Source organism: Silurus meridionalis, chromosome 16 (genome assembly GCF_014805685.1).
Source record: "Silurus meridionalis isolate SWU-2019-XX chromosome 16, ASM1480568v1, whole genome shotgun sequence".
Classification (NCBI taxonomy): Eukaryota; Metazoa; Chordata; class Actinopteri; order Siluriformes; family Siluridae; genus Silurus; species Silurus meridionalis.
In genome coordinates, this window is record NC_060899.1 from 9554983 (window position 1) to 9582445 (window position 27463).

The 27463-nt window shown below is 38.4% G+C and overlaps 1 protein-coding gene across 1 annotated transcript in view; it reads left to right on the forward strand.

Moving 5' to 3' along the window:
• slc2a4rg (SLC2A4 regulator) overlaps window positions 1–27463 on the forward strand; it is a 50483-nt gene that overhangs the window by 6888 nt on the left and 16132 nt on the right. Inside the window, exons 2-4 of the mRNA XM_046869669.1 lie at window positions 4668–4882; window positions 24431–24528; window positions 26985–27199. Coding sequence (XP_046725625.1) covers window positions 4668–4882; window positions 24431–24528; window positions 26985–27199 — 528 coding nt within the window. The remainder of the gene's footprint in view (window positions 1–4667; window positions 4883–24430; window positions 24529–26984; window positions 27200–27463) is intronic.

Below are 27463 nucleotides of genomic sequence, written 5' to 3' on the forward strand. Positions count from 1 at the left end.
GAACAGAAGTAAAATCCAAATCAAATCAATACTTGTGACCAATTCTTTTTGCTGTTTGTGGTAAAACAGAGAAGTCATACAGCAATTATGTGTGGCTTGATATCAGCCAAGGCATCAAAGCTAATGAGGAGAAGTGAATAATATTTAAGAATGCGCCCTAGAAATAAAGACTGTCTGTGAAGGTTTTTATCATAAACAAAAAACAATCATGGCATATAAACTTTAAAAATGCATTTTGAATACCTTCATAATAATAAAAATTATGGGCCACGTCTAAAATGGTGTGTTCCTGTTACTGCCTATGGGATGCATTCTGGCAGTGTGTGGCAGTACCATTAAATTGCAGAATTATTTGTAGCAGCTCTTCCAGGAAATGCTGACTAATGTGTCCTTCTGGGGAAGACGGTATGTCAAGTAGACATGGGATTTATATGCTAAACTATTTTAAAACTCTCCAGGTGAAGACAAACTCAAGGAGTGTGTATTAGAAGAGTTTTTTAGTAAAGCTGCAGCTATCGATTGTTTTAGTAATCAAGTATTATACTGATTATTTCATAGATTGACTGTTCAATGGAATAATCGATATAATACTCGATTTCTAATCGGATAAAAAGTACTTTTTCTTTATTAAAGAGCAATACAAGATATACAAGAGAAATTAAGTCTTTTTAATTTTTATTTCTGAAATTACATACAAGGATATCTGTGAAGGATGAACCCATTAAATGCTTTTAATTGCCATATTACATCAAAATGCAAAATACAAACATTTAAATTATTTGGTCTGAATCTTCTCCTCGCCCCTCACTGTTTTGTCCCTGCTCTTTTATTTTTCATTCTGCAGCATCATCTGTGTTTCAAAAATGTTGCCTAATTCCGACTTTATTTCTCGCAATTCCAACGTATTTCTTGTAAACATCCAACATTTCTGGTGCATCCACTGGTAACCATGTTGTCAGACTGAAGTTTGAAGCTGTTGGTGTGTAAACGAGGCTTCTCTGCTTTACTTGCCTTGTTCTGTCTCCTCCAGAGCTTATTGTTAGTCAGAGTTCTCTCCAGGGATTGGAGGCTTAGTTTGATACCATGCGATTCTATTTTATTTTTCATTTTTAATATGTAAAGCTTTCTGGCACCACAGGCACTGCCTAATTGGTTTAAAAAAGTAACAATTGCCAGCAAAAAATGTCGGTATTGCAATATTAGCTCTCCCTCCCTCCCTCCCTCTCTCTCTCTCCCTCTCTCTCTCTCTCTCTCTCTCTCTCTCTCTCTCTCTCTCTCTCTCTCTTATATATATATATATATATATTTATATATATATATATATATATATATATATATATATATATATATATATATATATATATATATATATATATATATATATATATATATATATATATATATATATATATATATATATATAAACTTATTATTGTATCATTCATTTAAAGTAGTAAATGAAACATTTGACAGAACAATAAAACAAACAAGTAATTCACAATTCTTGTTGAGTTTACAGTACAGTACAATTCCCTTGACAGTACCCATTTTGATTTAATATTGCATTACTGGGTCACAAAGGGTGTGTCATAACCTTGAGATTTTTTGTTACTCGCGAAGGGGCATAGAACGTAACCCCCGCGAGTATCAAGGTTGCAATGGGTGTGTGGGTGTGGGTGTGTGGGGGTGTGTGTGTATGTGTATATATGTGTATATATGTGTATATATGTGTATATATGTGTGTGTGTGTGTGTGTGTGTGTGTGTGTGTGTGTATATATATATATATATATATATATATATATATATACATACATACAGTGGAACCCGGTTATCTTGCCCTCGGTTAACTCGACAACCCTATTAAGTCGACGTTTTTGAAGTGGAACCACCAAATCCTCGCTTTTTCTAAGCATTTTTTATCGGTTATGTCGACTTTTTTTTTTTTTATGTCGCCGAACCCTAATATCTCGAGCACAAGGGGGGAAAAATTAGAAATTGTAACGTCTGTTATGTTGATGGGCACTGTGCAGCCGCAGAAGAACTCGCGAAAGTGGCGGAAAAATCATACCTTACAGCTGCTACAGGTGTTTGTATTGTATACTGGTGAATCTCTGCTGTTAGTAAGTGCACATATGCATTTTTTTTGTTAAATGTTATGCGAGGAACGGGAGCGCGGTGGTCCCGGCTTCAGCTCCTTACCGAGAGAGCCGTGCTCCTTACTGAGCGCTGGCGAGCAGGGTAAGGGCACGGCTCTCGGTAAGGAGCGACGCGTGCTCGGTAAGGAGCACGGCTCTCGGTAAGGAGCACGGCTCTCTCGGTAAGGAGTTGAAACCAGGAGCTTCAGAGAAAGCGGCAGAGAAAGCACCTGCCACGCCCCCTTCGGCCGTTCACGTTTGAGACTTTTCTGTCCCTCGTTTTTGGTTTCGGGTTCGGTTTTGGATCTTCCGGGTTTTTTTTCCGGCCGCGTGCCGCCGGTCGCGGTATTTTTTAATTTCCCTATTTTTCCATTCATAAACTCTCTCTCTCTCTCTCTCGCTCGGCTTATCTCCCCCTCGGCATCGCGGACGTAAGTTTATTCGGACACTTTGCTTTGTGTGTTTGTGCGGATTACTTCAGCCTGATGGTCATAAGTTTTCAGAAACTTAGTTACTGTTTTTCTTTCTTTTTTTCCACATGTGGACTAAATGTGAGACGGCACTGTGCAGCCGCTGTTTTTTTTGTTTTTTGAGCTATCTGTGTGTTTATAATGTTGGAGAATATAATAAAGGTTTGGATGGAGAATGGACGGTGGTTTGTATTGTATACTGGTGAATCTCTGCTGTTAGTAGGTGCACTTATGCCTTTTGTTGTTAACAAACGTATGTACATTTTTATAGCATGCCTTCATCAAACAAATCGCGGCAACGCTGTTGTGTAAAAAACCCTCCAAAAACATGTGCATGCACATTCTCATTTATTAACGCACATCATGTACATAAAAAATTTTAAGCACGTTAATATACTGCCGCCATTTTGTTTTCATTTATCTCGATCATCGGTTACCTCGATGATTTTTGGCGACCCCCTAGGACATCGACATAACCGTGTTCCACTGTATATATATAGGTGATCAAAATTGGAGAACAATTTATAAACAATTGAACAATTCTGAAATAATGTCATCCTCACTGCTCAACAGTTGGAGTTTTTGTCCTGTCTATAACATGCTACCAGAACACCTTTTCCACAAAATAACTAAGGCATTTAAAAAAAACACATTATTTTGCAGAAAACACACTGATCAAAATTAGAGAACAACAATGACTGTAGCATGGAAAAAGATTACAACAACATTTTCTGAAGGTTACAACAGTCAGCAATTAGTAGGAAGTGTACAGGCCTCTGCTCTGAATGACTTCAGCACATCTGTGGCCACAGGACAGCACTAGTCTCTCACACTGCTCTGGTGTGATTTTGGTCCACTCTTATTCCAGTCTCCTCCACAGTTCGGTGACTGTAGTGGGTTTCTTGTCCATAACTTTGTCACCAAGGATTTACCAGAGGTTCTCTATTGGGTTGAGATCAGGACTCTGGGCAGGCCATGTCATTATTTCAATGTTTTCAGTTTCCAGGAACTGCTTTACCCGTTTTGCTGTGTGACATGGAGCGTTGTCCTGCATGAACACTGCGGGCTGATTGGGTGATGAACGCAGGGAAGGAACCATATGTTGTTGAAGAAGGTTCTGATAAACATTTGCATTCACTCTGCCATGTAGCTTTATAAGAGGCCCAACTCCTGCTGCAGAAAACATGCCCCAAACCATGACACTTCCTCCTCCACTGATTTCACTTTGGGTTCAGTCTTTCCCCAGTTTGTCGCCGAACATAATGTTTCCCATTGGACCCAAATAAATTAAACTTGCTTTCATCACTGAAGTGAATTTTGGACCAGTTCTCCTCTGTCCACACAACATGCTCCTCAGCAAAGCTTAGTCTAGCCTTTTGATTCTTTCTGCTAATGAGAGTTTTGGTCACTGCATAGTGGGCTTTCAGTCCAAATGCTCTTGAACGTTGAGACACTGTATGATGAGACAGATTCTTTCCCTGTTCAGTGCTGAACTGGTGAGCAATTCCAGCTGCAGTGTGGAAACGATTGCCCATTGAGATCCTCCGCAGTATCCTGTCCTCTCTTGTATTTGTCTTCCGTGGACGACCAGCCTTCTTGGCAGACTTGAATAAGTTTGTGATGTTGTAAAGATTCAATATTCTTGAAATCATAGATTTGGAACAACCAACTTGTCTTGCTATGGCTGATAGGGTCATCCCTTTGGCCTTCATCTGGACAACCTGCTGCCGGAGGCTTTCAGTCACTTTAGAATGGCCCACCATCTTGCAGAGTCAGTGAAACTGGAAGTTAGGCTGGCAGTTAAATAGGGGTTGACAGATAATCAAGGAAATTAGCACCGGGTACTAGATTAACACCAATAACTGGCAGGTATCTGAAAGTGTTCTCTAATTTTGATCAGTGTGTTTTCTGCAAAATAAAGTTTAATAATAATATATATTATTATATATGTATATATATTGCATTGTTACTCTAAATAAAATGTAATGTGTAAATTCCATACGACTCATGTCTGACAAAGATCTTAAACTAATGTGACTGCTTTATGATATTTGTTTCAGACTACCTATGCAACTGAGGAGGACGAGAGGGACATTGGGCCAGCAGAAGTCCTGAAGTGCAGCAGTTTTCATCGTTTTATCCTAAACAAGCCAAGACAAGAGGACCACACGCAAGCAGAGTCCATAATTTCATTGAGAGGCATGCTGCCACTGCGTGTTACAAATATTTCCGCAGAGATCTCTACATCTTCTCACATACCTGTCCCTAGCAACAGGTGAGGCTTTTATAAACAGTGCTATTCCACATTAACACAGTTGCATCATTTTAAGAATTCCTGCTATACTGCTATGCATAATGTATATATAGCGTTGATCAATATGTTTTATCTAGCAGTAGTTCTTTTAACCCTAAATTACAGTTTGTAGCTTCTCATTAATTAAACAGCCACTTTGGACGACGTATCTAATAGTAGTGGAAAAGATGTTCATGTTACTGTGTTTCATAAATTACAAATTTATTGGCCTGCATTAAGCAAACAAAACATCTAAGATGATTGCTGAAAACACTAGAATTGGGTTATTAACTGTCAACTTTGTGGTGAATTCAAATATAATTAAATCATCTGCATATGATTACAAGGCTATAATGAGTAATTAACACATTTAATATAGCATGTTGCATTACTACATACACAGTATGTCCAAAACTTAGGACTAAACAGTTGTTTGGTCACAAGTAAGCCACTAATTATTGAGGCATGTTGGGGGAAAAAACACTTCAATTTGCTAGGGAGCATAAGGCTTAGACTGTCGAATAATGAAAAAAACGTCATGTGTTCTGATGAGTCCAGATTTATTTGAGTCTAAAGCACCAGGGTAATAGGCAACTGAATGAAGTATTGCACCGAACATGAATTTTAACTACTTTACAAGCAAGTGTGGAAATGAAATGTGTTTAGAAATATATTTTTCATCCTACACAGCTGATTGTATATCATTTATTATTAGTATTACCATATTCCGTGATGACAGTCCCGTGATTCATCAGGCTCACATTTTTACAGAAGGGTTACATCATCTCTAGCACACTTCATCTCTCACAAAAGCATCAATAATAACCTCATAAAATAACCATGGGGTTTTCTGTGCATTCTGGTTTTCCTGTGAATCTGAAAGTAAGGCAGTTTGTGTGTTTTGTGCAAATTCTACAGTAAAGAAAACATTAAATTATAAAAGGTTCATGAAGCTTCAAGCAACAAAGAGTCCCCAAGTGCTGACTTTGAAGTCCATATGTCATAAATTTGACCCTGGCAACACCTAATTTGATGGCTGAAATCTGACTGGATAGAAATTCCCACGTATACAGACACATGGGGAGAACAACTCTAAACTGAAGAGAATAGACTTTTTTTTTTAAATACATATTCATGGACAAAATGCGTACAACTGTATAAAACAGTACAGATGGTATGAACATTTATAGAATATAATCTAGAATAGGCTGTGAATTTACAACCATGTACAGTTTGTATATACAGTAATCCCCCGTTTATCACGGTGGTTACGTTCCAAAACCGACCACGATAAACGGAAGCCACCCCAAAAATGCTTTTTTTATTAATTGTTTAAGCTGTAAATCATCCTCCCACACACTTTAAACACACAGAAAACATTTGCAAGAATATAGCGAGATGCATTTTGTGTAAATTCTTAGAAATACAGTACAGTATACAGTTCTGTAGAAGCGTAGCCTATGCATACTTTCTCTGCTTATTTATTGGTTGAAGTGTCCAATGTAAAAAAGTGGCTGAGTTAAAGATACACATCACCGCATTCTTTACTTTCTGTACTGTAGTGTATTAACATTTTACTTCATTTTATAATTAATAATTATATTTTCATTAATGAATTTAATTATTTCAACATAGAACTCTATAAAAACAATTCACTATAAGTTTTTTGGTCTATTGTGCTATCTGTAAGAGAGACTGGGAAAATCACTGAAACAAATTAGTTATGTGGCAAATGCAATTCCGAGATAAACCAGGGCATGAGATTCGAACAGTGTATGTATTTATTCAGTAGCTAGCCAGTCAGCGAATCAGATATGCTAAATGTAAGCCAACACTATGATTATTATTATATTATGAATTTAGCTAACCAGTTTTCTGTTATAAAAATTACTATTTTTAATATTTTTGAAAATTTATTTATTTGATTTAAAATACAGAACAAAACAGTAATTTTCTGATGTCCTAGGGCAGGGGTGGCCAACCCGAGAGCATGCGCACTCCGTCTGTAGCGGACGTCTTTGAAAAGGCAGGAAAGTTTTCCAGTGATGGTGCCAAGGCAAAAGGCATAACACAAAAAATTCTGGATTTCATTGCCATTTGAATTGAATTTTCATTTCGGTGCATCCCTAAAATATTATCGTTGGTGTGGCCCTCTGACACAATTCAGGTTTCTCATGTGGCCCCTTGTAAAAAATTAATTGCCCACCCCTGCGGTATATTCATCTCATGCACATGCGCATTTGACGAAAATACAGTATTGAACTCAAGCGAAGTGAACACACGCACAAAAAAAAACCACACACAAAGTCTGTGTTTTCTACCCTGAAACATGTGAAATCAACGCATCTGTTCTGACTGACACCCATGTGAAAGAATTGCTTTGATTGGCAACAACGGAATACAAGGCAGATTTGAAGGGGATTGTTCAAGGCAAGGAATGCCAAAAGTCCCACTAAGTAACATGCATAGTAAAAGAAAAACGCTATTGTAAATTATTATATTTTTGTTTGTGGACTTGGTTAAACTGAGAGTTTGTGTGTGTTTATTGTTGAAACTGACTGTCCTGTGAGTCAATTTCTGCCATTATGTTGGTGTGTGACATGTACTATAAATTTGGCTGAGCAGAGGTGTGTGTGTGTGTGTGTGTAAAAGGAAGGGATGGGTGATGCTTATGTGTGCCCATGTGTATGATGTGGCTATTTGCGGTAACACAGTAAAAAATGTGGCTCTCGGTCTCTGACTGGTGGCCACCCCGTCCTAGGGGGTCGCCAAAAAGCATCAAGATAACCGAGGATCGAGATAACCGAAAATCAATATGGCGGCAGTATATTAACGTGCTTGAAATGTTTTTATGTACATGATGTGCGTTAATAAATGAGAATGTGCATGCACGTGTTTTTGGAGGGTTTTTTTACACAACAGTGTTGCCACGATTTGTTTGATGAAGGCATGCTATAAAAATGTACACACAGTACATGTTTGTTAACTGTCAGGAAGGGGGCGTGGCAGGTGCTTTCTCGGCCGCTTTCTCTGAAGCTCCCGGCTTCAATCGTGCACGTATGGTGCTCATTTAGCATCATCACCAGCTCCTATTTAAACTTCCACACTCTCACGGTCCGTTATTGTTGGTATATGTTGGTTCACGGCGATCATTGTCACCGGCACTCTCTCAACGGCTGCACTTTTGTCAACCGTTGTTAATTCTATGCTTTTGCTGCTCATCCCACGTTCCTACCAAGCGCCGCGCTCCTACCAAGCGCCGCAGCGCCGCGCCGGTTCTACCACGCGCGGCTTTCGCCTCCCGTTCATCACATCACATTTAACAACAAAAGGCATATGTGCACTAACTAACAGCACGGATTCACCAGTATACAATACAACACCTGTAGCATCTGTAAGGATTGATTTTTCCGCCACTTTCTCGAGTTCTTCTGCGGCTGCACAGCGCCGATCGAGATAACTGACGTTAAATGGCAAAATTTTCCCCCCTTGTGCTCGAGATATTAGTGTGTGTGTGTGTGTGTGTGTGTGTGTGTGTGTGTGTGTGTGTGTGTGTGTGTGTGTATATATATATATATATATATATATATATATATATATATATATATATATATATATATATATATATATATATATATATTTATACAGTACAGACCAAAAGTCTGTACTGCTCATTCAAAGAGTTTTCTTTATTTTCATGACTATGAAAATTGTAGAGTCACACTGAAGGCATCAAAACTATGAATTAACACATGTGGAATTATATACATAAAAAAGTGAACTGAAAATATGTCATATTGTAGGTTCTTCAAAGTAGGCATTAAGAGAATGCCAAGAGTGTGCAAAGCAGTAATCTAAGCAAAGGGTGGCTACTTTGAAGAACCTACAATATGACATATTTTCAGTTGTTTCACTCTTTTTTGTTATGTATATAATTCCACATGTGTTAATTCATAGTTTTGATGACTCTACAATTTTCAGTCATGAAAATCAAAAGGGGAACCCATCCTAATTTGGGTGATATCAAGTGTGTGATTATAAATCTTAAATTAATCCTAAACACCGGAGGGTGAGAACTAACATGATCACTGGAATGTAAGATTATGAATAATGTCCTTTCTATAGTCTTATACAGTCAGTTGAGGTTATGGAACCAGGAGCTACTGAGCAACTCATAAAATAGCTCAACATTTGCGATCATCATAGATCCAACACCAGCTTTTCCAATCCAGAGCCTATAAACATTAGAATGTCCAAACTCCACATGACGTGGAATCCAAATGGATTCTACGTCTCTAGATGGTTCAGGATGTTTGCAGGGTCCGCATCTACTTCTTTAAAGGTCCATGATCTTCATGGGGTTGAAAACAACTCAAGCTGCCTTGGGATGGGAAGAGAAAGAGAAGCAGTGGAGAGGAATTAGCGTATTTGCTGTTCATAATACTTTTCTTTCGGCTTCTCCTATTAGGGGTCGCCACAGCGGATCATCCTCATGTTTGATTTGGCACATATTTTGCCCTTCCTAACGCAACCCTTCCCATTTATCCGGGCTTGGGACCGGCACTAAGAGTGGCTGGGGTTGGTTCCTGACCGGGCATCGAACCCGGGCCGGAGCGCCACATCCTAACCACTAGACCACCAGGGGACGTGTATCTGCTGTTCATAATAATAATCACAAGTTGATAATGTGCATTTGATCAGATGTATTATGTATGACGTATGTGTGTAGGTTATGCTAAACAAAATGGGAGCCAAACAATTTAGGGTTTTGTAGGTAAGTAGCAATAGTTTGTAGTCGATTAAAAAATTAATAGCTAGTCAGTGTAGGGACGATAAGATTAGGGCTATATTGGAATTTGTGTCTTTTTTTGTGTTGTCTGTTTGCACTGTCTGTCTGTACTGTTTTTTGTCTGCACTGTTTGTACTAGGTTGCACTCGATGCACTTTATGTAGCTTGTGTTGTGTTGTAGCTCTAGGTTGTTGTTTAGTGTAGCACCAGGGTTCCGGAGGAACGTTATCTCGTTTTTACTGTGTACTGTGTAGCACTGTGTATAGTAGAAATGACAATAAAAGCCTCTTGACTTGTAAAAAAATAAATAAAATAAAAATTAAAAATTTGGTCATATTTTTTCGACCTTGTAAGAACTCTGGCTGCTGCATTCTGTACTAACTGTAGCTTGTTTATTAATAATGCAGGACAACCACCTAGTAATGCATTACAATAGTCCAGTCTGGAGGTCATGAATGCATAGATGAGCTTTTCTGCATCAGAACAATATTAACAATAGCTTAATTTTATTTTTAGCTTAACAATATTTCAAAGTTTTTGTAATATAGTTGATATGATTTTAAAAATACAAGTTGCTGTCTAAAAATAACCCCCGGGTCTTTTACTGTTCACTAGTATTTACAGTACATGCTTCTAAACGCAGGTTAAAATGCTGTCTACTGGTTTTTGGGCTGATGAGCAAAATCTCTGTCTTATTAAAATCTAATAATTCTCTAACACACTCAGTTAACCGAGCCAATTGAGCTGTATCATCTGGTTTTGAAGAGATATATGGCTGGGTACCATCAGCATAAACGTGGAAGCTAATCCCATGCCTTTTAACAATATTTCCCATGGGAAGTATGTATATTGTGAAAAGGAGGGGTCCTATAACTGAACCTTGTGGCACCCCATAGTTTACTTGCATTAACCTGGATAGTTCTCTATTTAAATATACAAAATGGTAACAATCAGACAGGTAGGATTTAAACCAATGGTAATGCCTGTCCCTGAATGCCAATGTAATTTTGTAAGCGATCCAGGAGAACGTCATGGTTGCAAGTGTCGAATGCAGCACTAAGATCTAGTAAAACTAACAGAGAGATGTAGTCTTGTTCAGAAGCTAAAAATAGGTCATTTGTGATTTTAACTAGAGCAGTTTCTGTGCTATGATGGGGCCTAAACCTGACTGAAACTCTTCAAAGTTGGGCTGGGCGATAAATCGATTTTATCAATTAACTCAAATGTGTAGTTTACGTCGATCTGTTTTAATAAAAATCGGTTTTCTCTTTAATGTCCGCCGACGCTCCCCTCTGGGCTCCCATAGTTTCAAACAAACTCAGCCCCGCCCCCCACCCGTTTGCCATAGAGCTACACAAACAACATGGCAGCGAGCAGAGAAGAGCTTGTTCCCAAGAAAAGTTTAGACAGCCGCATGTTGAAAATACACGGTTAAGCAGCCGCACTTTGTTTAGTGTTGCGCGTCCAATCGTACACTTACGGTACGGGTGGTGGAAGCGACCAAAATACATGTAAAGGCGCTTCAGAACGGCGTTTTCGTTAAGAAACAGAAAATCTGATCATTTAAATCACCATATTCAAACACTCATAAACAGTCATTTTACTGTGGAGTTTTTAAGAAAAGTAAAGGCAAAATCACTCCAAGCATCAGTGCATTTTTAACCATGTTTCACATTTATACACTCATAAAACATTTTTCTTTATAGGTTTGCTCAATCTTTCAAATTATTTTTATTTACAGTGTCCCTGTCTATTACTCTCTTAAATTTTATCTCATTTTACTGTGGAGTTTTGAAGAAAAGTAAAGGCAAAATTACTCAAAAACTCAGGTGCATTTTTAATCATGTTCCACATTTAAACACTCATAAAACATTTTTCTTTGTAGATTTGCTCATTTTATGTTATGTTACGTTCTATTTTCACAATTTACAATGGCAGGGCCGCCAACATTTGGCTTGTTGTTTCTGATTGCACTTTAACCCAAAGTGGGTTATAATCCCAGAAGGGTAAATAAACTTTTAATTAAACTATTTAATTAGGTTAAAACTTAAAAAAAAAATAATAATAATTGTCATATGCAGATTGATTTTAAGCAGGGGGGGAAAAAATCGATTTAAATCGCAAATCAGATTTTTTGTGAAAAAATCTGGGATTTTTTTTTTAGGCCATATCGCCCAGCCCTACTGCAAAGAAATTGTTTTCTTGTAAGAAGGAACATAACTGGGCAGACACAATCTTTTCTAAAATCTTTGATTTAAAGGGCAGATTTAAAATGGGTCTGTTATTTGATATACTTCTCAGTGTCAGAGGGTAATCTGTGTTTGCAGTAATGGGTTGGTGAGGCAGTGAATAGGTGTTCTTCACAAACCTGGATGCCCTGTGGGCAATAATGTTTTTTATGCAATCCTTTTTCTGTCTGGCCTTCTTCTTCTTTTACTACTCTGGTAGTGCATGATGGTAGGAGTGTGAAAAAACTGTGCTGGAGGTGCCTATTGTCTCTGATCATGTTAAGTTTCTGTCCTAAAGTTTCATGATGACAGTTTCTCTCCAGTGTTGGTAAGATTGTTTGAGCAAAGGTTTGTTTAGCTCTCATCACCCACTGTTGAGCCTTATTTGTGTATTTATTAAGGTCCAGAAAATAGCATATTCTGGAACATTTAAAATGCTTTTTTTAAACGTGTATGTTCATTTTTGTGACATTTTAATGTCATGTCCTGTAGTCTTTGTTGTAAGTGATGGGCAGAGCACAGGCACAGTAGAGGCTGGATAGGTGCAAACAAGGCACTTTATTTTTTTTCTATTTGGCAGGGTGGTGGATGGTGGTGTAGCAGGTTGCTGGTGAATGGAGGCACAAGGGAGTGGTGTCTGTGTTATTGGCATTGCAGCTTTGGCTGGCAGATGGTAGCATGGAGAATCATGGACGAGAAAATGGGCAAGTGAGCTGTTGTGCAGCACAGGCGGTTAGCTTTGCTGTGTATGTTCAATATCCTGTTGGCAGTTGTGTGAGAAGTATGTCACTTGGACATCAGATCTATGAGCCTGTCATCACAATTACCACAACCATCTCTCTAGGCAGATTCTTCAATGATCCCAACAGTAGATGGGATCATCTGCTATTAGACTACCTCTACCAGCAGGGTCTTAATTTCATGTTTGACTAGGTGCATCAGTTCTAGCTCCAATGAGGACAACAGACAGGTGTCCATGTCTTCTTACTTTCAGACCAGTGTCCAACCTAGGAATTCTGAGGATACTCTGAGAACTGTGTATTGTTTTTTCCAGCAGGCCAGAAATCATATAACCTGGGAAGTAAGAGGAGCACTTGATTCCAGAAAAACAATGGGTCTGTGGGTCTGCCTGCACTTTTACTGAGTAGAATGTTCACAGCTACATTTTTTCAATTAAATTAATTTTTTTTGTATAGCACTTTTAATAGTGGACATTGTCTCAAATCATAGGTTTGTCCCTAATGGCAAGGTAAAACTCCCTGAGATGTTATGAGGAAGAAACCATGAGAGAAAAGGGAACTCAAAATCCCATTTGCCATTAGGGCCAAACTTACAATAACAAGGAAAATATAGTATACTCCCTCCCTAGTATGGAGTATCCACCCATCCTCATCTGGGTGGCAGCGAATGTCCATTTATTACAGTTAATCATTTTTAAGGTGTGCAGTTAAATGCTGTTGATGTGAAACTCGACCCAGCTGTACAGAGTGGTCTCCAATTGAAGAGAACTTCATCCAGAGGTTGGTGTCTGGAAGAATCAGGCAGATCCAAAGTCACTGGTAACGTAGGAGCATGTTTAACTCAACAAAAAGAGAGAGAGAGAGAAGAGGGGTGACAATGAGAGAGATATAAGGATTATTAAGTATCCTTTTTTTTATTATTTAAAAATGAAAGACATTGTACATTGTAGGGCTCAGGCAATACTAGCTGTGGCAGCATAACTAAAAGGATCTCTGGGACAAGAGACGGCCCTCCACACCACTGTCAACAAACCCGAGTGAATGCATGGGGGTGGGGGGTTGACAGAATACAAATACCAATTCACCAAATCACTTTATGTCCATGATCCCTTGAGATCTGCTCCTTTACCTAAGAAAAAAACTACTGACAAAAGTCTTGAGTAAACAAATGTATTTTCAGCCTCATCTTGAACTGTCTGAGTTCCTAAGTGTCTCAGAACACTAATTGAAAAGCTGTTCCATAATTGTGGGTTTTTGTAAGAGAAAGATATAAAACAATTCAGTGCTTTATACCAAGTAGTAGTACTAAGTTTTATACTCAGTAGTAGTATTTTATAATAAATGTGAGATTTATTTGGGAGCCAGTGTAGACTGCTTAAAATATAGGTGATGTCATATTTCCTGGTTCCGGTTTTGACTCTTGCTGTTGCATTCTGGACTAACTGAAGCTTGCAGGCAGTAAATCGTTACAATAGTCTAAGTCTAAGAAACTGCTGCGCCTTTGTTTTCACGGAGACCTGGCTGAGCGACAGAGATCCGGACTCCGGCATTCTTGGAGAAGTACACATCGTCAGTGACCAGCTACATCGGCAAATGCAATGATGAAATGACTATCACCACACGCTCCAACCAGAAGTTGTGGTTAACTTTAAGGTGTATTCGCTACTAAAGGCTAGAGGCTCCGTCTTCAAAGCAGTGGACAAGATGGCCTTAAGAACAGCAAGGGCTAAACTGTCCTTAGCCCTTAGAAAGACAAAGCGCACACACACTATGAAAGTCCACAACCAATTCTAAGGACAGTGGAGAAAACCTGCGCATGTGGCAGGGCATCCAGGCAGTATTTATGAAATGAAAGAAGGTTATCCAAGTAATATTAGCTACATGAGCTGCAAAGGAAAGACTAGAGCCAATCACATGAAGGTTTTTTTCTGCTGCACATGATTTATCAAAAAGACCATCCACCAGTGGTGGACAGTAAAAAGCTAAATGTAATTCGTTATTGTACTTAAGTGTATCTGTACTTTACTGAAGTAATTATTTCCCCTAATTGGGGATACTTTCTATTTAACTTCATTACATTTTAAATTTACATAGTTTACTTTTTGCTCAAGTGCACTTTGTGAAATCATTTGTTTTTCTTTTTATTTACGTCATTTGGTCAATTGGTCAAGCAGGCTGCAAGCCAACATTCAGGGTTGAGCACGCACTCACTTTTAAACTTTTCTGGTATCTACTAAGTACAAACATACAGTTCAGCATTAGTTCAACAGCAAGCAGAACATTTTTAAAATAATTTTAAAAGACTCTTAACTTGCCCAACACAACACCTGTAGCCTTATTTGGGTGATTATATATATTTTTTTTAATAGTTAAAAAGAAGGTTTTGGGCTCATAATTTTAATAAATATCAGTCAGTGACTAATTAATATTATTCTATTAAAAGATTGTTGTGCTCAGAGTATTTTCAACTAAACTGAGTTGATTCATCAAGAGAATTGTGACAAAAATGATAATAGGAACATTATAGCCATAATAAATCATATTATTTTAAATACTTAAGTACATTTTATTATACATGCTTATATGATGTCTACTGAATTAAAGCATGAAATCATAGGAAAACATGAGCAAGGTGTGCGAGTGATTGACTTGGCGAGCTAGTACGGGCGTAGTACTTCAATGATATGTACTATGCTTAACCAGTTTATTTCTTTACATTTTCTTTAATTATGTTTTTATACAATATTTGTCATTTATAAATACATTTTTCTTATTCAAAAGCACATAATAAAAACAACTGGGCTTGCATTTCTGGGGCTGGAACGGATTAATGGCATTTCAATTAATTTCAATGGGGAAATTTGCTTGGAAATATGAGCAAATTGACATACGAGCAAGGTTACGGAACGAATTAAACTTGTATGTCGAGGTACCACTGTAATGCTGAACTGTATGTTTGTGCAAAGTAGATAACCAGAAATGTTTAAAACTGAGTGCGTGCTCAGTGTAAAAGATCTTTTTATCGAAAGCTAGCATATATGAAGATGAAGGCAAAGGGCCTAAGGCAGATCCTTGTGGAACACCAAACTTTACCTTCGTAATTGTAGAAAACTAACCATTTACAGCTACAAACTTGGTCAGTCAGGTAAGACTTAAGGTAGGAGAGGGCCCTTATTGCCAATATTATCTAACCAACAAAAGCAAGGAGACATGATCCTAAAATAGATAATTAGAAAAAATAAATATAACTTGGGTAAGGGGTAGCAGTGAAGGAGCCAATATTTGTGATACCGAGTCTCTCTCTGGGAAGTAGTTGACTCTACAGTGGTCCACTATGATCCCATGCCAAACCTCAGATGCAGACACAACATATCTTCCCCCAAGTTGAGGCAGCTGTTGTGAGACAGTATGTCTGAGTTCAGACCCTTCAAGACTACCGTAATTTCCGGACTATTAAGCGCACCCATATATAAGCTGAATTTTACAAAGATTTTTATTTTGAATATAAATAAGCCGCACCTGTCTATAACTAATGAAAACTAATGAACTTTACACAGACTTTAACAAAAGACAGTGTCGGTTACACGGCTTGTATCTAAACAGTAGCCTACCAAGAAAGTCATTGTTTACTGTCTTCCTCCTTCCTTTCATAACAATTTCTCTTGGGAGTTTAAAAATCACCATCGGTGAAGCTTTTCTTCCGATGCCGTGCAGTTTAGAACACAGGTGAAGTGCGTTTTTTCATGCCCGGTTGTTTTCAGCGTGACGAATGATTCGCATTTCCTGTTGACAGTCTAAGAATGCTTTCAAAAATATATTGTTAAAACAGTCTACTTGCTGAGTTCCTTCAAAAACTGTGTGCAAATGTAATAAGAAGAATTGATGCTGTTTTGCAGTATAAAAACGTGAAAGTACGTGAAAGTACGCTTAACACGGTAACGTGGTGAGGTACAAATGCAATGACAGGCAGATTTTAAAAGAGATGAGATAATGGTCTGAAATAGCTTCAGACTGTGGAATTATGACTAATTCTTTTTTTTATTTTATTCAAATGTTAACAACAAATCAAGAGTGTGTCCACCACTATGAGTGGGTCCTATAACATTCTGATTAAATCCAACTGAATCTAGAATGGACACAACTGCTGCTCTTAAGGAGTCTTCCTGATTATCAAAATGAATAATAAAGTCATCAACAATTAATGCTTTGTCTAAAGAAGTAGCTAGATTTGTGATGAAATCTGCAAATTCTATGAGAAAATCAGAGTAGGGCTCTGTTTTTGGACACTGAATATTTTATGTTGGTGTAAAGAACTTCAAATGTTTTACATTTGTGTTTAGTCTGTTGTGTGACACTTTATTATTATTATAAATAGCTGCGACTCCGCCTCCTCTTCCATTTAGACGGGGTTGGTGTATGTAACTATACCCAGGAGGACTCGCTTCATTTAATGCTACATATTCATTCAGTTTAATCCACATTTCTGTCAAACACATTATTTTAAACTACTGGTCGGTAATAATTTTGTTTATAGTAAGCACTTTTGACGTGAGAGATCTAATATTCAACAATCCTTAAAATACTTAAACAGACCTTTTGAGAATTACTACATTTTGGTTTCGCTCGGGGGACAGACACAGTCTCGGTTTGGTGGATCCTGAGTGACGACTCATGTCAAACAGCTGTAACAGATTAAACAGCGTTGAAATTATAGGCAGAAGTTTAACTTCATGCAGTTTCTGTAAAGAGGAGTGCACAGGTTGTGTTGTTTTGGTCTGTGATCTTAAGGGACATAACGAAAAGTGGTGTACGTGCCCATGTTGAATACTATTTAACTCCAGCCATTTATCAATCCTGCACACTGGGGACTGTTTTGCTGTCATAAACACTAAGGGTATCCATGCCACTCCTTTGTGTGTCTGTGTGTCTTTGTGTGTCTGTGTGTGTGTTTGCACTCATGTATCTGGCCTGAGCAAGTAAGATGGGGAGTGGTGGCAAGGGAATAGAAGGTGGAGGAGGGACCTGTTAGAATTAAAAGAAAAGCATGAACTGCTGAAAGAAAGAGAAAAGGGAGAAAAAAAAATAGAAGCTGCACAGCATATATATGCACGCTTCTATAAACCTATAAGTCCATGCCAGGGTGGTATTATTCAGCCCAAAACTAAGCAGTGGAACATGGTTTACATCAATCAGCCCTAAGAATAAAACCACCTTTCTAATATTGTGTATATTGTGTAGGTTTGCCTTTTGTTGACATAACTGCTCTGACTCAAGGCTCTGTGAGTTGGACTGAGGTAGGCTTTTTATGGACTGTGTGTTTGTCCAGCACACTCCACAGATGCTTGAATGGATTGAAATCGGGATTTTTTCCATCTCAACATCTTGAATTGCACATGGCAGACCGTGTGGCAGGGCATTGCATCAAGGATAGGCTCTGAGCCCCTTCCTGTTTGCAGTGGTGACGGACAGGTTGACGGACGAGGTTGGACAGGAGTCTCTATGGACTATGATATTGTGATTTGTGGTGAGAGTAGGGAACAGGTTGAGAAGAGCCTGGAGAGCTGGAGGTGCTGGAGAGAAGGGGAATGAAAGTCTGTAGGAGTAAGACAGAGCACATGTGTCTGAATGAGAGGGAGGGCAATGGAGTGGTGCGGTTGCAGGGAGAAGAGGTGCAAAGTAATGAAGAAGCAGATGTAGAGGACAGGGGGTTATGGAGACGGATGATCCGCTGTGGCAACCCCTAATGGGAGCAGCTGAAAGAAGAAGAAGACGACAATGTGGCAGGGTACATTATTCTGCAGAAAGAGGATTACTTTAAGGGGTGTGCAACAGTCTTTAGGTAGTTTTCCAGCAGAACATTGTCCAGAGCATCACTGCTGCAATTCAGTGTGTGTTTTGCCACCTTTCTATCACAACCAGCATTAACTTTTTTAACAGTTTGTGCTTCAGTAGCACAAAACATTGGCCCAGAGATTGGAACAGACAAGCCCTCAGTGAGTATTTGGCTGATATACTTGATTTGTATTTAGTAATCTAGAAATTTTTTAGAAGACTGGTGCACCAAACAGGTTTTTCAGGAAGTTGCAAAGATACAGGATGATGTTTAACTATAAGTAACTATATTAGGAAAAGCAGTTGTTTAATACATAGTAATGTTCTATAGTAGTGCATGCAGTAAATAAGAGATTTGAGATAGAATGCTAACTTGGGGGTAGGTAGACAGGACATTTTTTTGGCTCAATTATGCAAGTGTGCAATTAAGCTTGTCATGATAATGTAAAATCTAAAAGAAACTCATTTATGTAGGGATAAAGTTTTTTAAATATTGTTTATTAAATCCGAAACTATTGACACTAGTCAGCTGCTGTGAAGATGAAGTCCAATTCACAGCACTCTGCAACAATTTCTGTTGTATATTAGACGCTGTCCTCACATGAAGCATTGGTTTGTATTCACTTGTTTATTTAAATATACATGCAAATATCTTATTATAATTATCAGATTAATATAATCTGGTGCTGTAACAAACCTTTATAAAAAAAATGTGTTATAAAGGCACTAAGTGGCACTTATACTGCCAGTTTTAACATAGCTTGCCACCCTCTATAAAAGTTTAATCTATGCAGTATGTGATCATTTCTGTAGTGCTGGCATGGGCATTGGTGCAGTTTTACAGTATGACAGTATGAGGATTATTGAAGAAACAATAAAGAGCAAACTGATGGTGATACTTATTGCATTTATTTTCTCACTTATTCCTCCAGAAAGCAGCTGACTCAATCTTTTGTTTTCTATCCACCAAACTCTTATGGTTGCGTTAAGGGTTACTATGGTCAACTATTTTTTTTTTTAAAGAAGAAAAGAAGAAGAGGCTATTCTGAGCAATCAACCTGTTTTTTGACTTGATTACCCTTCACCAGATATAAAAATTAATGCACTTATATGTTTGTGTTTTTGTTAGTTATGTAAATATCATATAAATATAATCTACAGTGAAGTTTATGTATGAAGTTTAGTTAAAATTTGTGGTTAAATATCTTTAAACTTATATGGATATTGACCTCTCTGAATGAGGCAGAAGGCACATCCCTACTTCATAAACCAAAATTATGGATGAGTTTTCTTTTATTTGGTTGTTCCATACAATATCATGGTGTGAACTATAGTTTACACCTATAGTTTATAGTTTTCATTTGTGTGCTTGCACACAAACATACTCGGTCTCTGCATTATCAGCCACAGCCTGTTCTGTTTACTCAAAATGCTATTGGCTCATGTGTGCTGTCAGGGTCAGGCCATGCAGAAACACAGATATGGAGCACATACTCGCACATGTGCCGCTTGGGTGGGGGCTAATTCTGCATTTAAGGCAAAGTTGTAACTTCTTGGCTTACAAGTAGATGGGTGTCCCAGCACTACTAAGCTGCTACACATTGACACTCCTCTTAGTCCTCAACTTCACAGTTGTATAAATGACATAAATATACTAGGTTGTACTGGATCAGAGTTTCCGTCAAATGCCAAAAATGTTATGTAATCACCCACCTGCAACTGTTGGGTAAATAAAATAAGATAAAAAAAAAAAACCATTGAAAACTTATATTCACCTTATCATTTTATATTCTAGAACTCTTTACCCAGTGTTAATTGATGTGTGTGGCAACTAAGGATAGCCTATCTGGTCCAATTCTACAGAAGAACTACTGTGGCACTTATTGCAGAAAGTGTCAATACACACAGTGTGTTGTAGCCTGCTGGATCTCATGTGAATAGCTGGGTACGTGTCTGCCACTTATTTGGGGAAGAGATGACACCAGTTCGCCACTATGGGAAGGAGACAAGCTCTGTTCTGTTGCATCCTGGCATTCATGTAGATGTTACTTTTACTTTTTCTACCAAAGAAAATATTGTTGCAGACTAAGAACAGCTCTTTGTGGCATCTGTGTTCTGTATTGGCAGTGGCAATCCCACACTGTTTTGTTGGCTACACAATATTGGGCAGAAAGTTTAATTTTATGACTTATTATTCTGTATGTAGGTATACAGTATATATTTGTAATTATATCTCTAGCAAAGAAAGCATACACTTTTTTTTGCACCTCATTTATAAAACATTTGTGGAATTATTTAGACAATAAAACATTTATTTAAATCCAAAGTTTTAATTAATGTTTTGTCTGAGACAGGAGTGTCAAACCTCTGCCTAAGGTCAGGGCCTTGTGATAGGATATCCTATTTATTTAGTACATTCCCTGTCCTGTCCATCCTTATTACACTGACCACCAGACAGTTTCTGAAGTTGGCAGCGTTCTGAACTGTACTGAAAGTCTGCAGTGTACACAGTGAAAAGGAAGGCTCGTTCCCTGTGGTGCTCCAGAGCTGCATAGTAGGCACTCAGCCTGGAGTCTGTCCAACAGAGAATTTGGAAAGCATACAGGTGGGGCATGTGGACCTGCCCCACCTGCATGATTTCCGAATTCTCTGTTTACAGGAAAGGTTGGGTTTTTGTTGAAAGCACTTGAGAAGAAGGATCGAGAAATAAAATCTCACTGGCGTGGTGCTGAAGTCCAGGAACCAGAAAACTCCTCAGTTACCGCTCTCTTTTTCCCAGCAGTTTTTCATCACTCTAATGAAAGCTAGACATGGAGTACTGTTTGTTCCCTTTTTATTTTTTTATTTCCTTAATTGAAATAGAGGTTATTTCTTTGTTTTTTTTGTTTTTTTTTTGAGCTGCTTGCCCCCTCTCCAGCTTGACCCAATTTAAGGGGGAAAAGTACAGTTTGGGCTTGGCTTGCACAACAGCCTTAAACCAGTTTGCTCTGGTTATGTAGCCAAGCAGTTGAGCACAGGGAGGAGTTGAACTTCTGCTACAACTCTTAAAGAAGCAGTGTGTGTGTGTGTGTGTGTGTGTGTGTGTGTGTGTGTGTGTGTGTGTGTGTGCTGTTGCCACTGTGCAGTTGTTTTTTGAGAGTTGTGTGCAACACATTTTCCTTCTTTTCCTCATATCCAGTTTTTCTTTTAAATACAGTCTTAGACAGCAAGGCAGAGAAGAAAGCTTCAGAGATAAGTGCAGAGATGAGAGGAAGGGGGGGGGGGAGTCATGAGGTAGTGGTTGGGGGATTTCTGATTATGTAACACAGACATAGCTCAGTGTTCTTTTATTAGATTACTGCTGATCTGGATGAATTGTCTGAGTGGACACAGGAAGCCTTGATCTGTGTTTGTGTATGAATGCATCATCACAATTCTGGTTAATTAATTTCAATTCTGTTTCTTTTAAATTACTGCATATTTGTATATGGCTGTTAATTTTTCTTTTTTCTCTTTGTTGTTGTTAAGTACCTCATAAACCTGGCTTGTAGGCCGTTTACTAATTCACACACTCAAACTCACCCACTAACTTCAGTCATCCACTCACCCACACACAGGTTGTTAGAGGATAAATATTTTCCACCAGTAATTCATCATGCAATTCCTTCTGGAAAGCACCTGATAGCGTCTGGTTTTATATTTTAGCATTATAATGATCTCAAGTACAGTAAAATCATATTTGGAAGATAAATAAAGCTGATAAAACATTGACAGTCTTGAACTAGCCTTCAAAGTCCTGACTATTGTCTAGTAATTTACTAGAAACCTAGTCTATCAGAAGAGTTCAGGACAGTCTCTGCAAAAGAATTCAAGAAGTGCAAAGGGAGCTCACACTAAAATACTGACTTTCACCTGAAGAAGCTCTTTTGTTTTTGAATTTTTCCGAAGTTTGTACAGATCAATGCTTTGTACAGTGTGTATGTACATGTTTTGTCATTAATTAATGATTTGGGGGTTTTTTTTGTTTGTTTTTCCCCCAAAATAAAACTCTTTGTTTTTACTAAATATTCTTGATAGCCCTGATCAAGTAAACTAGAACAATAGGGCACTATAAAACCTGTAGTTACAACAGACACACATTCATCTGACCCCTAGTCTTTGTTATTCATGAAGCATAATTACAGAAACCCTGCTATTGATTTACTAACATGGATAAACACACACTGGGCAAATAAACCCGATAATCTTGCTGTGCTGTGTGAATATACACCAGAGACTCTGGCTGCATGCTCATTGTGGTGGAATTTTCCATTACACACATTCAGTTGTCTCTGTGCTAAAGTATGCTCAAGGGAAAGTAGCATGAAAGATAGACTGCCTGTTTTATGTGTAATGCAGAGGAGGAGCCAGTTTGCAGGTAGAAGGAGGAAATCTTGAATAAAAATTAATTACATAATTTTTTTTTTTTTTTCCATAGAAACAAACTAGTCCTGGGGCATGCCACAGAAACTGCATTGTTTTTGTTATAACATGCATGCCACTTCAGTGATCTCTTACAGTTTGTAATTTTTATAGTTCTCTGTTGCCTACGACAGATGGTAGTTTTAATAAAAGAATTAAGAAGTTCTTTCCTTTTCCCCCCAGCAGACCCCACTTCCTCTGTTAAACCTATTTAAGTCTGCAATAAAATTATTGGCACAATTTAGTACGGTTCCAATGCCTTTTGACACAGTGGTTTATGTTGCATTGTAAATTTGGCCACTGACATTATAGTCTTTATTCAGACTTTTTGTCCTCTTTGAGGACAGCCCATGGACAGTATCAGTTAATCTAAGCTTCAGAAGATGGTATCAGCTGCAAAAAGCATTTAAGACAGCAGCACAGTTTATCAAATTCGAAAATTTTTTTCACTATGCAGGGCCTGATTATTCTGTCAGAAACAATGAGTGGAATGACCCAAATGCAGGACACACCAGGGGTATGGAGAAAGCAGTCTTTAATGGAAGGAGTGGAAAAAGAGTGAAAAGGCACACACGTCCTTGAGCCGGAACATAGTGCAACTGTGGCACTTGAGGTGGACCACCACTGTGTAGAACACCTTGGCGGTAGGGAAAGGCCAGATGAAGCATGGAGCGAGCCTCCAGGTGGCTGCCACAACGCCGAGGCTTTCTGGTTGATGTGATGAGCCGGAGACCCACTTGCGGAGGTCTGAGGTGGGGCGAAACCCAGGGTCCAAGCGAACACCTTGTTGAAACCCGGGGGAGAGCGACATAGTCAACAAGGATTAGGCCCAGAGCGGCGCCCTCGAGGGGTGTCCTCGAAGGGGGTTTAAGGAACAACTTGTTGGGGCTCGGGGGCAGAGCGACAGCATGACAGGCAGACTTGAAGACATTCTCTGTCATGCTGCTGGTCCATGGAGCGTTCATGGCATAGCAGACAGGCAGATTGATGATCTCGGCAGGTCCGGTTTTAGGGGCCAGAGGAACAGCCGTCTTAAGAGGTTATCTAAAACCAGAAGATGTACCCAAAAATACTCTGTTCTCTGGTGTTCTCTAGACCTCTGGTGTGTCCTTGATTTGCCAGCTGGAGGAGGGGCAACTCCAATGCTTTGGTGCATCCGCTGGGTCCATGTTTATGGTATGATTATTTGGTCAGGAATTACTATACAGGACCAGATTATTCTGTCAGAGGCGTTAAGTGGAAGGACCCAAATGCAGCATGCAACAGGGGTACAAAAGCAGAAAAAAAGCAGTCTTTAATGGAGGAAGTTCAGATCAAGGTCAGATAATCTGGCACAGAGTTAATGTCTTTGTTAGCCATAAATACTGGGTGTTGCTGGAAAAAAGGCAAGATGGCCGACAACTCGGAAGTAATTGCAAAAATTAAAGCTGCTATGCCAAGCCATACCAAACCACTCTGTGATTGGCATTTTGTTATAATAACATTTTGCTCTCATCTATAGAAAGCCCTGCCATGCTGATAAGGAGGTAATGGCAGCCACAGTCTTGACCACACTGTCCACAAATCCTCTGGTGCTTAACCCCTCACCTGCTGCCTCAGGTAAGTACTAAGCCATTGCATAACAAGCCTAATTTCATCACTGAATGTTGACGGGGATTATGGTGGGTTTTTTTTTTTTTTTTGTTAGTTTGTTTTTAGATATTGATACAACAGAAAAATGTTTGCCTTCATCACCACACAGATATCTGTTGTTGGGCTTCAAACAATAGTCAACATTTTGCAAACCGTGTTTACATTATGTAATTACATGTTTACACATCAGGCATAAAATGGAATAACACGAATACTGTGTCTGTAAAAGGTTTGGGAACACATTGTCTTTTATTGTTTGAGAGACACATTGGTGTTCCTTTTGTTTCTATGCAACTTTTGCTTTGATCAAACATATGTATAAATTTACAGATTCAATACAGAACATTATAAACAGTTGTATTTAATTTTCATTGAAAAATCCTCATTTAGCAATAATACCAGCTTTACACACTCTTCACATCCAGACAGTTAATTTGTCCAGACATTCAGAAGAAATACTTTGCCCTGCCTTGTATTGAAACTGACAAAAGTGTTCCTCGCTAGTTGGGTATTTCTTTCCTTGCGATCCATTTTATCCAAGAACAGTTCAGTAGTATATAGTTTGTGGACAATGCAGGCCATTTCTAATAGAAAACGCTGCACTTTAACGCTTACAGAGCTTTGGGTCATTGTCTTGTTGCATGGTAGAACTGGTTCCATTTACCTGCAGTCCAGACTGTATGGAATGGTACCCATGTTGGTTCAGTATTCCTTTCACCTGAAGTTTCTAACCTTCCCTGCTCCAAAGCAACCCTAAGGTATTAGACTTCCACCATCATGTTTGACTGTGGGTTTGGGGCAGTCTGCCAATATTTTCTCTCCTGTCAAAGTGGACTCAAATTTTGACTCCTCTATCCACAGAACTTTATTTTGGTCATTTACTGTTTAAATCTTGTGTGTTTTTGCCTTTTACCTAGTTTGCTTACATATAAGCAGGAAAAAAAAACATTAATATGTCTCAAAAATAACTACATAATAGTTTTTTAATAATGTAATTTTTAATAATGAGACAAACACAGAATAATAGAATATTAAATAACATTACATTATTTAATAAAGTGAAATATGCATGTAGCAGTTTTTAAGCTCCAGTTATTTAGTGAATTGCCTCTAAGCTGATTAAGAGTTCTGATAGTGGCTGACTTTCACTACCTAAACTTATTATTAATTAATATTTGATGCTCAACTGTATTGGTCTTGATTTTGCATTGTGTATCATATTAAAATACAGCAGTGTCTATAGGACAGTATATGTATATACATGAAATGTACACCTTTTTATGTGCCTTTTAGTGGTAATAGTTAGGGAATGCTTATTTGTTTGCAGAAATTGCAATGCAAAATACAATCAAAATGAATTTGCTGCTCATATGTTTGTACTGTTTGGTATTCAAGATCAGCTCTAACTGTGTTTACTCTGCTTGCAACAAATGTAGTTGCATGCAGGGCATGAGGATTGGGAACAGTGTAACAGTATAATAATCAAATATATGCCTAAATTAAATATAAAAACATTAAAAACAAGCATTTGAACGTATGGTAAAGCCGCAGTTTGAAAATGGATGTTAACCTTTCACTGTAGTAGACAAATGCAATAAAAAGAGAATGGAATGAAACGCAGCAAGCCAACATGACTTATCAAAAGAAAGGAAAAAATATGCATTGGTATACAAATGCATAAACAATTGCTAAAAACCACTACAGTGACTAAAACGGAGTTGTTTACTGCTGCTGTTATTTCCCGATCTAGATTTAATGTTTGCACAGTTTTAATGCAATCGCATCACGTCGTGAGGGAGCTGATTGCACAACCTGCTGCTCGCGAGTCACGACAGAACAGATCCAGTGCGACTGTCCCGAAGTTAGCAAACACTTTACACAATAGCACTTTATTAAACTACACCATTTTCACATGATCAGGATTTTACAGTTCTGTACTGATGTTTCGCCATCATCTGTGATTTGGGACATTTTTTCCTGCTGCCGGTTGACCCTGTACTCTCCGCCATTTCGCAAGTGGCTGTTATCTTGCCGCCATGCTAACCCGTAACTTGAGCAGCTCAACTTATCGATAACTGCATACCATGAAAATGAATTTCATTATCGATTATTATCGATTACATCGATTAGTTTTTGCAGCCCTAAAAAAATACTAAATAAATGTTATTGTTATCTGTTCAACTAAATTGGAAAGTGTGCTGATGAGATTCAGGTGGCTGTCAGACAGCAGTACTAGTTGTGATGACAATGTTTTTATCTTAAATGTTTTATTTAGCTTAATCATCTCACAGTCTAATATCAAAGAATCTTTTCATATTATTAATGTTGCAGTAAATTACAGTTATGGCTCTAAAAAGGTCAATTTTATTAATAAGGGAACCTTACACTTCATAATATAAATTTTGCTCTACTTTTGAACCTAGGATGGAAGGAATGTCTCTCAGCCAGCTACAGCAGCTCCACAAGTGGGAACTGGAGCTGGGATGCCAGTGACCAGTCAGTGCCCTCTACACCATCACCACCCCTTTCTAATGATGTCAACAAGAGCTTTCTGATCTACTCACAAGGAGAGGACAACATTGAGGAGACAGAGAGCACCCACTTCCTGTTTGAGGACCCTATTCCCCGTAAACGGAAGGTAAGAGCGTTAAGCAGTCCTAATTATTGGGGCAAACGAAACAAAATGCTTTATTCCCTAATGGCATTGGCCTCTTTATGCAGGATAATGGGCTGTGCCACATTGCAACAAATGGTTTGGGGAAAACGGCAAAAAGTTCAAAGTGTTAATTTAGGCAGCAACTTTTGCAGATCAACTTGGGCACTTGTGGCTTGTGCAGTATGAAAAAGTCCTATCCACGGCAGCTCCACATTGCAAATTACAGGACTTAAAGAAGGACTTGCT